The 17455-nt window shown below is 38.8% G+C and overlaps 1 protein-coding gene across 2 annotated transcripts in view; it reads right to left on the bottom strand.

Annotated features, from left to right (window-relative positions):
- Positions 1-17455, bottom strand: part of LOC135217932 (probable E3 ubiquitin-protein ligase HERC4) — a 267751-nt gene that overhangs the window by 73431 nt on the left and 176865 nt on the right. For both annotated transcript variants that reach the window (XM_064254022.1, XM_064254023.1), the window contains exon 9: positions 14242-14409. In XM_064254022.1, the coding sequence (XP_064110092.1) occupies positions 14242-14409 (168 nt within the window). The remainder of the gene's footprint in view (positions 1-14241; positions 14410-17455) is intronic.

The raw sequence follows: 17455 nt of genomic DNA, 5'->3' as shown, positions 1-17455 counted from the left end.
TGTAAAAAAGCATCATTCAGGTCTTTCCAAAATCTATTAAGGGGGCCGGCTGGCTAATGCCCTTTTTTAAGGACAGGACTTTGATATTCATAATTCTTAATAAGGTAACTTGGGACATCTCCAAACCGCATATGATTTTCGCCTCTTGACCTTCAGTTTTGTGACGCCAGGGCGATTTATCCCGAAAATTACTATTTCTCAAATTCTATCTCTTCCATTGATATTTAATATTAAGACCTGGGATTACTACCATATATAGACCTGATGTAGACCTCCAATCAAATGAGTTTTTTTTTTCTAAAAGACATTTTTATGCTAGAAATGAATTTTTCATTATTGTAAAAAAATAAACCCTATAAATCAGGAGAAAAAATTATAAAAATAAGACGAAACAAAAATTGGAAAAAAGGGCTTCATTTGATTGTTCTATAATGTCTTTCTGAGTTATATACCAAACGCCAATGTTACGCTTTAAAACTAAGTGAGAAGATAGAATTTGAAGGTCAATAAGTATATGTAGTTTTGAGATACGGGCGTTCAAAGTTTTCCTACGTATTTTTATAAAGACAATGTTAATAAATAATGATTATTATGAATGTATATTTCTTTTTGTGAATTAATAAACCAAAACTATTTTATTTATCATAATTTAATCATAAATGATGAACCCTTTGCTCATATATTGTAGCCTGACCCACTGCGTCAGGCAAGACAGGGCACTCCTTCCTACGCAACTCTCTCTCTCTCCTTCACTAACTTGGCTTATTACAGAGAATTTTCTTCTTCTGTATGTTAGCGAGATGTTTTCCTTGTATTTTCCTCTGGCATGATGAAATTCTTGCCGAAACAAAGATAAACAAATGTAAATGCAAGAGAATGTCAGAGGTGAAACTCGAAGGTGTACTCTCTTTTTACGAAGACAATGTTAATAAATCATGATTATTATGAATTTCATATTCCTTTTTGGGTAATAATAAACCAAAACTATATTATTTATCATAAATGAAGATCCCTTTGCTCAAAGATCGTAGCCTGGGGCACAGTGTGACGTGTGCGTCAGGTAAGACGGGGCGATACTTAATTAGCAAACCTCCCTCTCCCTCTTCACTAACTACACTAATATCGCGTATATATTATGATATTCTGTAATCATATTAGAGCGAATTTTCTTCGTCTGTATGTTATCGAGATGCTTTGCTTGTCTTTTCCTTATTGGCATGATGAAATTCTTGCCAAAACAAAGATAAACATACGTAAACTCAAGCGAATGTTGAGGTGAAACTCGAACATGTAGACTACTTGGAGTTTGTGCTCGCACTGAATCATGGTTGAACTTGGTAGCTGACCAACTTCCATTCTGCGACTCATGGAATCTCTACAGATGCAATTGCTCACAATTTCTTTGACAATAATTATCAAACTTTACAATAACAGAAGAAATATTGCATTTTCTTGTACAGATCAATGTTTTTGGCTTAATGAGTTGTGTTTACTAATTACCCTGTAACTACAAAAGTAAGAGGAATTTTGAAAAAATATTTTGTATACGTATTCTCAATTGCCATATGAAGCTCCATGAATTTTTTCATGACTTTGCATTTTTTGCCCTATACCCCCATATACAGTAGTACCTCGAGATACGAAAGGCTCAACTTACGAAAAATCCAAGTTACGAAAGCCAATGCGAAAAATTTTACTGCTCTACATACGAAAAGTTTTCAAGATACGAAAGGTTGTTGCTGTAAAGTTCCGAGATTCGCCCGGACCACCGAGAACAATTTTAAAACTCGCGCCCCGCCAACTGAGTAAACTCGCCACCATCCTCCCGCTCTCCCATTGGTTCCTGATGCTAGTCACCCCATAAGGTCCTGCTCTCCTATTGGTCAGCATCTACCCCTTGTGCTTTAAGTATTCTATTGGTAAAAGGTTGCTGTAAATTGAAAAACTTATTCATGCAATAGATTTAATAAAGAAAACATTAGGTAAACATAGAATAAAGAATAGAAATGAATGGTTATTACACTGTTTGGTAGTTTCAGTAGTTGAAGAGAGATAATGAAAATTTATGGCTTACTGTGTAAAAGTGATTGCTTGGCGATCGTTCGATACTCATAAGTGCTGGATGTAAACAGATGTTTGGAAGCTTTTTTTTGTTTGTTTATTATAGTTAATGGTTACTTAATAATTATTTGAAATGAGTACATGCAATACATTTAATAAAAAAAATTGTGAATTAGATATCATAAAATATAAAATAAACCAGACTGCCAACAAATACGTATTTTTTAGAATTCTTCTTGTTTTATTATTACGTTTCGTATACGCATGTTTCATATAGGCTGTCAGTAAACTCGGTATCTTCATTAGGTAAAGATAGAATAAAGAATAGAAATGAATGGTTATTATACTGTTTGGTGGTTTCATTAGTTGAAGAGAGATACTAATGACAATTTATGGCTTACTGTGAGCTAGGAAAAATGATTGCTTGGCGCTCGTTCGATTCTCGTAAGACGGGAAAGAGCTGGATGTAAACAATCGATCGGAAGGTTTGTTTTTTGTTTGCTTGTGTATTATAGTTAATGATTAATTAATAATTATTTGAAATGAGTACATACTGATTATTTATACATTTTATTGGCATATTCTAAGCTTTTAGCTCTTAGGTTTAGATGTCAGAATCATAGACTAGGCTACAGTAGCAACCGCTAACATAGGCTAGGCTTATTGCTAAGGGACATATGCTAAAGTCCTAATATATGCAGTAAAAATGGGGTTGAACATTACTTGCAGCTGAATATTACTCAAGTATGTACAGTAATTTGCCTTTTTGGAGTCATATTTCTTCCGTCGTAACCCTAGAACATGTGTTTTAGGCCTGGAAATATAATTTACTGGGGTGTTTTTGGAGGGCTTGGAACGGATTAGCCATTTTACATGTAAAATGTGTTCCAAGTTACGAAAAACTCATAATACGAAGGCCGTCTCGGAACGGATTAATTTCGTATCTCGGGGTACCACTGTATAAGGGTTCCGGACTGCCCCCTTAACATTATTTACATAAATTCTACCGAATCAAAAATTATATTTAATAAACCTTTTAACACTTCAATGACCATATTGTTTGTACAACTTTATTGCATATGACAAAAACACAGTTTTATACATTCAACTTACCTGTCAGATATATACATAGCTATTACTCCGTCGTCCGACAGAAATTCGAATTTCGCGGCACACGCGGCAGGTAGGTCAGATGCGGCGGGAATAGGAACCATACCCGTTTTCTAATTCATATTTATTCTGTCGCTTGGAATGTAAACAACGTTTGCAGTTCCTCCTGATGGATTTTCGTGTTTCATCGCCATCGATCGTCTGGGCTAACTTTTACAGGGAAGTAATGGATCTTTGGTTCGGCATACGCTTTTGTTAACTTTTAGAATTTTTTGATAAAATTAACTTCGAAAATTTAGAAGATTAGTGACGTGTAACTACCGAAGTTTTCGGTAGACACTCGTCCACTTTCACGAAAGTGAATTACGTATACTTTCATGAAAGGGAATTACTTATATTTATTCATTAATACAAATAAGTGTTAGAGTTTGATTGAGGAAATGTATATCTTTCTTCCTAGTTGGGGAAGTCAGAAAAGTAACTATCCTTTAGAAGCTTTATTAGCTCTTGTGTTAACGAGCAATTATAGTAGTAACAGTACTAGTAGTTGTTGCATCCTCATCACCTTCTTACTCCGCAGAATCTACAATATCATATTTGCAAATTGTAGACTTTGGATATAGTTCGAATGCGAACTCTTAGAACGTAAGAAGTGAATATAGTGTTCCCCCATTACAATGGAGGGTGCGTCTGATCGGCTCTGTCTCGCTCTCAGGTCTAGACCTCTTCCAAGCTCACAAGCCCAGAGGAGAAGGAATGTCGAAAACCGTAAGGAGGTTTCAGAGAATCCCCACCGGTCAGGCGTCCCCTCGGCAGGTTCTGTAGAGCGTCCCAGACTGCCAGGGATAGCCATTGGAAAGGCATCCTAAAACAGGGTTTCTCCCTTTTTATGCGTACGGTTCCTCGATGGATAGAAGAACTTCAAATGAATGGAAATTGGCAAAGATCCTCGTATAATGCCTTCTGGTAGAATTATTCAAATTAGAATGACATTAATCGATCCACCTTTGCGGAATCAGGCGACGATTTAGCGCCTTCTAATATTAGAGATCATTCGATAACATTTGTGATAAAGTCATTGTTCGAACATTTTTTTTTTTTTTCGCAACTAGACGAGAGCGCTATCCAATGGGGGTATGAAATTGTTATTTCAACATAAAATTCCCCATCGGTGCATTTTTAGATATAAATCTATTATGATGAGAAGATTTAGATTGTTTGTCAATCGAATGAATTATATGGATCTCGTTGAGTGATAAAGCATATATGTATGACTTTTAAGCTTCTAGCTCCTACCATGCTTAGGACAAATCGCCTTAGGACTACGGTATGGCAAGGCATAGACACATACCGAAATTTATGCTATAATGGTCAAGTGAAATCCTTACAAAATTTCCTAAATTAATACGGTTTACCTTAATGTAACAGTATTATAGAGGATTCTATTAAGCTAGAGTATGAGTTATATGATGCTATCGTGTCTTCGAGAAGTGATCGGAGAAGCATATCTTTATTGGTGGATTGAGAGTAGGATAGAACATTTTTCTTCGTGTTAGAAGAGGTTTCCATGAATTACCAGTACCCTTCTAGGACTTTCCTAGGAAGGAATAGGTTTAAAAGAATTGTTTAGACGACACCTATTTAGTTTCTAGACTTGTCGAAGTCTCGTTAGCTTAATTATGCTTATATAAAAACTTCCTGAAGTTTGATAATAATTTATAAGATTCCTTTATTTAATGGAGTAACTGGCAACTATGGAACTGGAAGGCCAGACTGCTTTCGCTTTGAAGACCAACCAACGCAGTCGCAGTACCATCTTGTTCTCAGTCGTGAGAGGTCGTTTACAGCTCTCTCTCCTGCGGAATGGGATAACTAACCGTATCTCTTCCCTACAATCGTGGTCTTAGCCTCGGATTGAGGGAATACTGAAGCTATCATAAATAATATAGTGTCTGCCTTTTGTTAGGAATCTTTCAAGAAGAAGGATATTACAACCTTTCAATGCTGTTTACCGTAGGTAACATGATTAAAGGATTCTAATGCAGCAGAACATGATATTATTTAATGCACTCATACTTACGAAAGCATGGTTTATTAGAATACATACTTAGTGAGAAGAGAGATGTAATAGAGATTCACTTCAAGACTACGGTATGGTTAAGTCTTTTGAAAAAGGACACAACCGTATTTAGAATCGGATATTGCGTCAAGAAGTTGGTATGAGGCTGGATGGGAAACATTCTTTTAGTGGGAAATGGTTTCCCTGAATGGATTATACTACGTATATAAAAGTTTTTCATAATAAGAACGGAATTAACATATCAAAGGATGTCGGGTACCATAAAGACACAGATGTTCTGGCACATAAAGATAATTAGTAGGAGGCGCCAGCCTGGCGCAGATGCGCCACCCTGGCGCGGGTTGCGCCGGCCTGGCGCAAGTTGCGCCACCCTGGCGCAAATTGCGCCAGCTTGGTGCAATAAGCCTAGAGCGCCATCCAAAATATTTCTCGTTTGAGCGAGTTATTAAATAAAAGCAATGCAAGAATTTGCGAGTCCGTGAGAACCTCGATCGACGATAATAACTGTTAAAGTATGTCTAACATTTATTGCAAAGAGTTGTGAGAACCTGCGAGAAGTCTTCTTCATAGATCTCTTAGCAAGAAGAAAACGAACAGTCTTCCTGTAGACTGCTTCCTTTTCCTCAAACCATGCCATAAGGAATCATAAGCGCCAGCCAGACGCCTGGCTCTAACTAGAAAATAATTAGTTAATAGATATACCTTAGAGCAAATTATGCTTTCCTACATAGAGCTGGGAAGTTACTCAGTCCCTCGCACTGGAGTGGTCCTTCTCGTTCAGGAAAAAAGGGGGGGGATACGGAAGAATTAACCGAGGAAAGAATAATTCCCCTTCCGATATACTCGTATTAGAGGAAAATTGAGAAGAAACATCCAACTATGGAAGTACTGTAGAATTATAGGATTCTTACAGCACCTCTTCTTATTTTAATATCGAGATTTCCTGACCAAGGTTGCGAGTAATAGGCCATAAAGGCTCCAGCCAGGCTTTAACCAGGCGATAGGCGCCAACCAGGCGCGAGCGCCAGGCTTTAACCAGGCGATAGGCGCCAACCAGGCGCGAGCGCCAGCCAGGCGCAAGACATCAGGATCTCCAATTTCTCAGTATTTGGAGATAGACTTTCCAAGAGTTTCCTCTTTGAGAACTGACACAAGATCAGTTTTTTCCTGACAGGGACACAAGTTGTCGCACAGGCGGCCGTGGCCCTTGTCAGGATTAACTGAAATTGCGGAAGTCTCTAACAAGAACAGACTTCTCATGTCAGGTAATATAGTGGTCGCGTGAGCGACTTCTTTCCTGGCAAGAGGAGTTGTTTTGGGAGAAACTCTTTTTGCCAGATCAACCCTCTACTGACAATTATTCTAGATATCGCACAGGCGAACGTAGTACGTGTCAGGATAAGTGGGTTCTTCTGCTTTATAGACCTGTACATGGTGAAGAGAACTGATATCTTTAGAGGTCTCTCGCTTTCCTCAACCTTATGAGACAAGTGATAGAAAATATATCGGACTCATAAGTTAATCTGGGTGCAGGTTTTAGAAAGACCTTGGCAACCCCTTTTTTATTGCACGTTTCGGCTAGTCCCTTGAACCATGCAGCTCCTCTTTCTCCTCTTTCATTGTTATTAACAGGATGGTATATTATCCTACTCCTATGTAAACATATAACAAGGGAGACCTTGTAATGTTTTGGTACTGGAAAAGACTCGTAGGAGCTCTCAGTATTGGGTGAGAGGCTCTTTCAAGTATCTGAACCGTACATTACGGCCTGATGTCCTAGGATAGGAATCTTGAATGATTCTCCTCGATCCTGGATCAGTTAGTAGGAGAATAGGATAATAATAATTTGTTTTGCAGAATAACGATGATAGAATTTTTCCATTCTCTCGTTACCCAGGCACGAGGACAGGAAGAAAGAATATAAGAGAGAGGTAGCAATATACGCCATCTTTATGTTATAGAAAGGGGAATAAAATTTAGTCTTTTTCTTTTTCCCTAAAGAAAACTCTTTACAGAATGTAAGACAAAGGGCGTCAAAGAAAGAGAGGATATATGTTATGCCTCATTTTAGACTTAGAGAGGTTGGATTCTCAGAGGTCACGTTCTTCTCACAGCAGGTTTTGGAAGTCTTTTCCAAGACAGTCTGAATATTCTTTCAGCATCTATTTTAAATAGACCTTAACAACCTCTCCAACTCTGAGTCTGTCTGCGTGCAGACTGACCAGAAGTGGACATGAATGAGAGGATGTTTCAAGGTAAATGACAGTAGTCATGGATAAGATATATAATTACTGCAGATCGTGCTTGAGGGAATGAGGAAACGGTCCTCTTCCGATACCTCTGTGAACCACATAGCGGTTTTTTTTTCTTCCCTTTCAGAGGGAAGAATTACCTTTGTATATATCTGCTATCAAAGAACGCAGTAAAAGGCTATACTCTGTCTCTATAAAGGGAATTGGAGATAGCAGAGCATTAAGATCTTCGGGATCTTACACAATACCTCTATACGACAAGACTTGGAGATCTTATAGTTACAATGGGATCCTATTTGGGCCTCAGATTCCGTGTTCTGACAAGATGGAACTGCTCTTCATCAATGTTTCTCTTGGTACTAATCGACCAAAAGGACGAGTGAGATTTTGGGCTTGGAATCTGGAATCAAATTCTAGAAAGACTCGGCAATGGGTTCCTGCCAGCATGGTATGTTTGGCAAAAGAACTATAACCTTTTATTCCTGGATCAACGCTTTCAGATAAAGGATTCGTTGTCCAGGCAATGTATTTACGTTGTTATCTACAAAAGAAGATAAGGTTTAAACGTTTGCTGACAGAGTCTTTGGAATACGATGAGGGCTCAAAACTACTTCCCGGAAGGTTCGAAGAGATATATTTAAAAGAGCTAGAAATCGGGAATCCTCCCAATTTCAGCTCAGTCTCTCCTTAAACTTCCAGGCTCTTTCCCTGCCTTCGTGCAAGGATAGGGAAGATTTTGCAACGAGAGAACTCTTCAACATGTAGGAAGAGTGCTCGTTAGCAACTGAAGTATCAAGTATGATCCTCCTCGGAGGAAGACTGGTCTCTCGGACTATTAGATTTCCTATCGTCTACTGGATGTAGCCGACTAAAATTACCTCCCCTTGTTGCAGAGGCCATAAGCTCAAAGTGAAAGAATTTCTTCCACCCTTTTCCTTTCTCCTGATAAACGATTGTTGATGTTCAGACTTTCGGACAATGTAGCGCCAATCAGGCGGCCAAATGCAAACAGGCGTAAGACGCCAGAGCAAGACAGTCCAAATAAACACTGTCATTGTCTGATGAGGAGAAGGAGTAGGCCTCCAATCTGGCGCAGATGCGCTAGAGGCGAATAAATCAGGCAAATAAAGTGTCCGAGGTGGACATCTCCAGTTTTCATCGAGACTCTTAACAAGCTCGAATCTCCTGCAAGTGGGGAGAAGTCAGCCAGGCGCGAGGCGCCAGGCAAGCGAAGCACCAGCCAGACGCGAGGCGCCAGGCAAGCGAAGCACCAGCCAGACGCGAGGCGCCAGGCAGGCGCGAGACGCCAGGCAGGCGCGAGGCCGCCAGGCTGGCGCGAGGCACCAGCCAGGCGCTAGGCACCAGCCAGGCGCGAGCGCCAGGCAGGCGCGAGACGCCAGGCAGGCGCGAGACGCCAGGCAGGCGCGAGACGCCAGGCAGGCGCGAGGCTCCAGCCAGGCGCGAGCGCCAGCCAGGGGCGAGGCGCCAGGCGCGAGTGAGGCACCAGCCAGGCGCGAGACGCCAGGCAGACGCGAGGCGCCAGCCAGGGGCGAGGTGCCAGCCAGGGGCGAGGCGCCAGCCAGGCGCAATCCAGGCTCTGGGCTTCATCCAGAAGAGATCTGTTGCAAAGAAAGCCCTGGTCTTCTTTGGAAGAGTGGAATTTCTAAAGCACTTCTTGAGTAACTTGATGTTTCCTTCAAACAGCTAAGAATTAAAAGCGCTTGAAGTGCGAGCTTTTAACAATTCTTGTTCTTTCCATAACAATATGTCGTGAGAGTCATATTAGCTGTAATAACGGGAGATGCAACTCGGTGTTGACTTCTCTTTGCACGAAGGAGATCAAGTGGGCCTATGAGAGATCCTTCTCTCTTTGTTATACGTGTCCACGGATGCGTTGCTGGGATAGGGAGCCGACACTGATCCTTAACTAGTGAATTAAAAATTTTTTTTTTTTCTTTTTTTTTTTATTTTAAACATAAGTGGTATTATTTTCTGGAGGGTAGATTTAAAATGAGTTTGGGGATAGCTCTTTCAAATTAAGCACCACAAACCCTAGTGTTAGGACAAGGTGATCAGGATCGGTGTTGTGCTCCTTAAATTATGCCAATAGGCATTGGTGTATTGTCATGTAAGTGTATAAGACCCCATTGACAAATGACCACTAGATTCTGTCAAGTAAGTGGATAAGACCCCATTGACAGATCTACAAGAACTCTTAACCATAGGTCACATCCTCGCTGAGGCTCTTGAGACGAAGCAGACTACTAGCAATAGCTAGGAAGTCGACCCTTCGTCTAAACACATAGGAACCAAGGTTTTATTTATTTATTACCTACAACGTATGTTGTTTACCTGTCTATTCAGTAATAGCTGTCTTTTACCCTCCACCAATGGTGTGAATCAGCTATGTATATATCTGACAGGTAAGTTGAATGTATAAAAATGTTGTTGTTATGATACAATAAAGTTTTATACATACTTACCTGGCAGATATATACAATTAAATGGCCCACCCAGCCTCCCCTCAGGAGACAGCTGGAAGAAAAACTATGAATTAGAAAACGGGTATGGTTCCTATTCCCGCCAACCAGCGGCGGGGGGGTAGATCACCTGACCTACCTGCCGCGTGTGCCGCGAAATTCGAATTTCTGTCGGACGACGGAGTAATAGCTATGTATATATCTGCCAGGTAAGTATGTATAAAACTTTATTGTATCATAACAATATCATTTTTGTTCTTTCCCAGGTATACAGTTATGACGACAAAGGTAACATATAATGGCCAAAGATTCATATTTCATAAATAAAATGTCCACCAACTCTTAAACAATCACTCCAAAAATTTTGAGTTATTTTTAATGGATTTTGTGCTTAAAAGCAGTATTGCATCAAATTCAATGTCAGTTGTATAGCAAAGAGGCTCTCTTGACTTTCTAGGAGGCATATACAGGCAGCCCGCGGTTAACGGCGCAATCACTCAACGGCGAATCGGTTTTACGGCGGTCGTCAAAAATATTCATTAAAAAAATAAGGCATTTTAAAGGTAGCTTTACGGCACAAATTTCAGTTAACAGCGCCGCTAGCGCCGTTGTCTAACGAGTCCATACATTTGTAGAAATGCCGTTCAGACCATAAAGGTTATGCAAATTATATTAACAAATTTTATGGAGAGTTATTACGTAGGTATTAGGGTAAAATATATGCCTCTGACGCTGTTCTATTCCGAAAATATCGAGTTACATAAGTGCAAATTTAGCTATGGATGTGTCGATTCATAAATGTTCATGCTTTTGTTTAAAATGTGTATGAAAATGTATTACGTGAAAGGCATTTTTATTTCTGTACAGAAATATGATACAAAGGCAGCTTTTGAAACTGCCCTTCACGTTATCAAATACGATATTTTTTCATGTTCTTTCTTGTAAGCCGCCGCCTGCCGCTCTTCCGAAAATATCGATTTAAAAAAAAGTGCAAATTATTGATCGATGTGTCGATTTTATAAATGTTTATGCTTTTATGTTTAAAATGTGTATGAAAATATATTACGAATAGGGTATTTTTATTTCTGTGCAGAAATATGATAAAAAGGCAGCTTTTGAAACTTCCCTTCAAGTTATCGACTATGTTGTTTTTTTTTCAAGTTCGTTCTTGTATGCCGCCGTCTGCCGCTCTTCCGAAAATATAGAGTTAAAACGAGTGCAAATTTAGCGATCGATGTGTCGATTTTTCAAATGTTTATGCTTTTATGTTTAAAATGTGTATGAAAATATATTAAGAATATGGTATTTTTATTTCTGTGCAGAAATATGATAAAAAGGCAGCTTTTGAAACCCCTCCAAGTTATCAACTACGTTGTTTTTTTTCAAGTTCGTTCTTGTATGCTGCCGTCTGCCGCTCTTCCGAAAATATAGAGTTAAAAACAAGTGCAAATTTAGCGATCGATATGTCGATTTTTCAAATGTTTATGCTTTTATGTTTAAAATGTGTATGAAAATATATTACGTAAAGGTATTTTCATTTTTGTACAGAAATAAGATACAAATTAAGGCAGCCTTTGTAACTACGCTCCACGTTGTCAGGGGATGGTTTTTCATGTTCGTTCTTGTCCGCCAGTTCCGAAAAATGCATTGTGTTATTTTATTAATTATGCATCTTTTCCATAAATCCTTTAAAAAGTTATACATTATTTCACTGTATCCAAGAATATTGTATGTATTCTCATATTGTATTTTAAAATACTACGGCAAACTTAAGCCCGTATTCCGCGGAGTGGCCAATGTTGTGATTTGAAATCAGCTGATGAATACGAGTTTGTTTCACCATAACGCAATTCTGAGCGAATGCTCTTGCTTCTAGTTAGCAAAAACGAATATCTATATACTTGACTTATATGAGACAAAGTTATTTTTCCTTATACAGCGTGTTTTTAGGTGGAAATATTTATTAAATATGTCTCGTTGTGAATGTGAAATACTATTTTTTTCGTTAACAGATTACGTTGGCGGCATGTTTATTGCGTAAAAAATTACGTGATTCCGTTCGCAATAATCCTTTATATCATCGTAATACGAACTTTACGTTATTTATCTTATATCGGCGTGACCCACAGTAAAATGTGTTCTTTCAAGCACAGTAGTTTTGATTAAAATGATTTTATCCCAATTTTATCTACAGGTGTGTGTGATGGCAGACGTTTACTGCAGTTTTATCCTTGTTGCCGATGTACGATAATAGTCATTAGCAGCTTGAACAGTTTTCTCAGCTTCAGTTATAACTAGGTTTAAATTTAACGGTATATTTCCCGGTTGATCTTTAATCTATATTGATCTCTGATCTATAGCAAATAAAGTTATTACATTAAGATATCTGAGTTCTATTCTATACATAACGCCATTTATAACAAATACGGCAATGTTGCACTGTAGTACGATGATCGAAATACATGCCAAACAGATGTTATCCAGTTCGGTTGTACTTAGAAAAAAAAAAAAAGTAGTTTCTCGTTCGGTTGTTCATGGCTGTACACTTTCACGCAACGAGTATAACGTTAAAACCACACTTTAATCATTCTCTTTTGCTGTTATTGAACTTATGTAACTAGAAGATGGATAAAGTTAGGCCATTGTAATTTGATCTCTCATAAAATCGGACTATCGTAAGACTAATGATCATAACCTTTATTATATCTTTACATACTCTAGACACCCACATGTACTGTACAGTAAATTCTATAGTACTATACTGCATAAATATAATTTTACTTATTGCGCCGTTGTGGGATTACGGCGCCTTTGACTGGTCTAGAGTTTCGAAAGAAGGTGTGCGGCGGCCGTAGGCTTTAAAATCGCTCAGCGTCGAAAATCGCTTGGCGTCGGTGGCCAGGAACGGAACCCCTGCCGCTAACCGAGGGCCGCCTGTATCCTCTCTCTTGACCTTCTACCTCTAAAATTTCCCACCCAAGCCCTCTTACTTTCCAAAAGCCACTTTTACTCTACTTTCAACCTCTGTGTATTTCAAATCCTATGTTTTAATCAAGACATCTTCCCCTCTATCCATCGCTGCTTGCAGAACAACAAAACCTCAGTTTTACCTATTTTTACTTACATACCATTTAAGAAATTCTGGCCATTTCCTACCTTCTTTGCAAATCTTCAGTCTGTCAGGATCACATCTCAAAATAATTTCCACAGGTTTTTGTTCCGAATCCCATAACTCAATACTGTATTTCCATAACCAGTACCAATAAAACTGGGCTAAGTGTTGAGCCAACTCTAACTTCAAACATTCCTAATTTACCACAGGCTGTAATTACTGCTGTCCCTATCTTTTATACATCATTGCCACTAACCTCAACATCTTTCCTAGCACTTTCCTCTTTCTAAAAGCCGGAACACTACCTCCCTTAGTATCTATCCTCTTCTAGGTCTATAAAGGCAAAGCAGAGCTTCAGATTACCTTCCAGCCTCTCTGCTTATATCTTCCTTATCATACAGATAGATCAATTGTACCTCTCCCTAAAATGAAAATGTACTGCTGTTCACCAATCTTCAAAAATAGTTGAAATCTCTCAATGAATATTTTTTTTAACCTTCAACAAATGTTCTGTTGGAAATAACCAACACAGTCATTATCCCAATGTGACAATTTTCATGTTCTTTTAATTTGATCCCTCTATGTTTACCGCACTCCATACTATTTAACTTATGTTTATACACATTTACAGTCAAGATTTTTTTCTCACAGTTACATTTTGCATTCCTTCCTCTTCCCAGATTGCCCCTAAACGTTCTAGTGTCCACTCTTCCCTTTCTACACCACATACCTTCAACATGTCAGTCTACATATCTGGTGGACTTGGTGCTTTACCATTCTTCTACCTGTGGCCTTCTTTACTTCTAAAGATCTTTCAAACTCAACCATTCATATTCTCTTGATCCTTTATCATCCAAATAACTGTTTCCAGTTCTTCCCAAGTATTTCATTCTTTTGCTCTAGGTAGTTATCAGCGATAAGAATATTAACTGATTAAAACATCCACTTGCAAGACAGCAGTTGTCCTTTTATTCACCTTGAACAACACATAGGACTACAGTCGTAGTATTCTTACACTCCCACCATATGGGGTGAGAGTTAAACTAAATATGCAGAACCTAGAGCAAACTGACAGATATACAGTAATGAATACCCACTTAGATTCAACACAAATGCATAAAATTCCATATTCACAAACAAACAAACCTTCTGTAGGTAAACTGCAGGCGCATCTTCCTTTTCATCTGTTTCAAGCAATGAAATGCCTCTAGAAGACCTCCAAGGGCCAATCACAACTTGTGGCAAATTTCGATTGCCTGGAGTCTTGATGCCAAGTTGACCTGACAATCCTTGACCAAATGCATAAACATGACCCTGCAAAGACAAAACATGACATCTATGGATGGTTGCATAATAAAGTCAAAATAACTTTTCCAAGGTCAAGAAAACTATTTTCTTTTTATAAATTTTCATTTGCTTTATGACAAAGCTTCTTTGGCATGAAACTTCACGAGTTTCTTAGTACACATAATACACTGCTAAGAGCTGAACTGATAATGAGATAGTAAGAAAATGGATACAAAAAATAAAACTTTGAAACAGACAGTCAAAGAGGGTATCAAGAAAGAGTCAAACAAGTAAAAAATGCACAAATTGAGTTTTCTGTATGAGCAATGGCCCATGAAGCTTTCAACACTGAAAAAAGGCAAGGAAAACCCACTGATCTTCTGAGAAAGACAGTGAAGAGCTACCATGGCAGACACTTGATGCCAGCAATGTCGTGCGAGTTGGGACTCTTAGGTAAGGAGTTAGGAGAAACAGAAACCAGAATTTCAATCAAATACAACATATCCAAGATACCAAAGAGGCAAAGAGGCTCGAGAAGACTAGAAAAGAAGTGAAAACATAAAACATATAAAAGATTAATATGCAAACTTCTATGAGGAATATAAGAACCATTGGAAATATGAACAATGGAAAAAGCCCATGAACATTCTGAGTAACAAGCTATACACCTAAAATAACTGGCTAGCAAGTCACTGATGAACTGACCAGAACATATGACAACCTATCAAGTTATTGATGATTGTTCCAGACCTTATGAGAACCTAACAATATTGTGGTGAAAGATTAAGACATTCTTATTTAAAGAAAAAAAGGAGATGGACTTAAATGCCAAAGTTATTGAGAAATTTTGCTTGAACATATAACAAAAATAATGGCGTAGGTGTTGGAGAGTCCTCATACATGACAAGCGAAACATATGGAATTTTCATGAGATAACCACAAGAAAATTACCATGCAAAGATATATAATAAATCTGTGGACTTGAGATCTTTGACACAAAATACCATTACAAGCAGTTAGATGAGCTTTACTAAAGGGAGGCAGAGGGTACCTGAAACTAATGATCAAAATATACAGGAAATAAGAGTAAAGAGTGAAGACTGGTAAATACCTTGAAATTTGAGTGCATATATATATATACATATATATATATATATATAGATATATATATATATATATATATATATATATATATATATATATATTGTGTGTGTGTGTGTATATAAATATACATATATATACATATACATATATATACATATATATATATATATATATATATATATATATATATATATATATATATATATATATATATATATATATATACACTATATATAATATATGTATATAGTATATATATATATATACAGTGGTACCTCGAGATACGAAAGGCTCAACTTACGAAAAACTCGAGAGACGAAAGCAAACACTAAGATTTTTGCGGCTCTACAACCAAAAATTGTTCAAGATACGAAAGGTTGTTGCTGTAAAGTCCCGAGATTCGCCCGGAGCACCGATTACAATTTTAAAAACTCTTGCGCCGCCAACTGAGTAGACTCGCAACCATCCTCCCGCTCTCCCATTGGTTCCTGATGCTAGTCACTGCCATAAGATCCTTCTCTCCTATTGGTCAGCATCTCTCCCATGATCCCATCATGCATCTACGTAGCGGCGTGCTTTTTCGGCCACTTCACGGCATCATCGGTATCGGAAGCACGCGGAACTCGTTCATTCTACATAATTTCATTTATTAACATAAATTCATTAGTGATTTCGTTATAGTAAACTTTATCGTGTTGTGTGAGAACTTTACTACATAAAATACTACATAACATAAATACGTACAGTATATACGTAGTCATGGGTCCCAAGAAAGTTGAAGTTCACGGAAAGAAGAGGATGCTTTCTTTGGAGACGAAGATGGAGATAATTAAAAAGTATGAAGCTGGTATCCAATTGAGTGTGATTGCCAAGGAATGCGGCCGAAATCTGTCGACAATAGGCACCATCCTTAAGCAGAAGGATGCCATCAAAGCAGCTACACCTTCCAAGGGCATTGACTATTTTGTCCAGCAAGAGGAGCTATGTGCACAATGAAATGGAAAGGCTGCTTTTTGTCTGGATAAAAGACAAAGAAATCGCTGGCGATACGATAACGGAGATGGCAATCTGCCAGAAGGCCAGCGCTATTTTCGGCGATTTGATTGCCCAGGCCAAAGACGACGGAGGAGAAGGGACATCGACGCCAACCGCAGAGTTCAAGGCTTCTCATGGGTGGTTTGAAAAATTCCGTAAACAGACTGGCATCCATTCAGTGGTGCGGCATGGGGAGGCTGCCAGCTCGTTCACAAAAGCAGCCGAAGCCTTTATAAAAACGTTCGACGAGATGACACTCAACGAAGGCTACAGTTCTCAGCAAGTCTTCAACTGTGATGAGACTGGCCTTTTTTGGAAAAAAGATGCTTCATCGGACGTACATCACGCAGGTCGGACGTACATCACGCAGGAAGAGAAGAAGCTACTTATGCTCACACTTTGTTCCAACACCAGTGGGGATTGCAAGGTGAAGCCCCTACTTGTGTATCATTCGGAGACTACTCGAGCCTTCAAGGCCCACAAAATGCTTAAGGAGAAGCTTCCAGTGATGTGAAGGGCTAATGCGAAACCCTGGGTAACGAGACTTTTGTTCACAGAGTGGGTAAATCTGTGTTTAAGCCTGACAGTGAAGAAATTCTTGGAAGAAAAGCACCTCCCTCTGAAATGTCTGCTGGTGTTGGACAATGTCCCTGCTCACCCTCCTGGCCTCAAGGAAGATATCCTAGCGGAGTATTCGTTCATCAAGGTTCTTCATCTCCGCCTAACACCACCCCTCTCCTCCAGCCCATGGACCAGCAAGTGATATCGGACTTCAAGAAGCTGTATATGAAACATCTTTTCAAGAGATGTTTCGACATCACCAATACCACAAACCTCTCATTGCGTCAATTTTGGAAGGAGCATTTCGATGTTGTGATATGCATCCGACTCATCGACCAAGCTTGGGAGGAGGTTTTGAGGCGAACCTTGAATT

Source organism: Macrobrachium nipponense, chromosome 9, assembly GCF_015104395.2.
Source record: "Macrobrachium nipponense isolate FS-2020 chromosome 9, ASM1510439v2, whole genome shotgun sequence".
In the NCBI taxonomy this organism is placed as follows: Eukaryota; Metazoa; Arthropoda; class Malacostraca; order Decapoda; family Palaemonidae; genus Macrobrachium; species Macrobrachium nipponense.
This window is presented reverse-complemented; position numbering and strand designations above follow the sequence as displayed.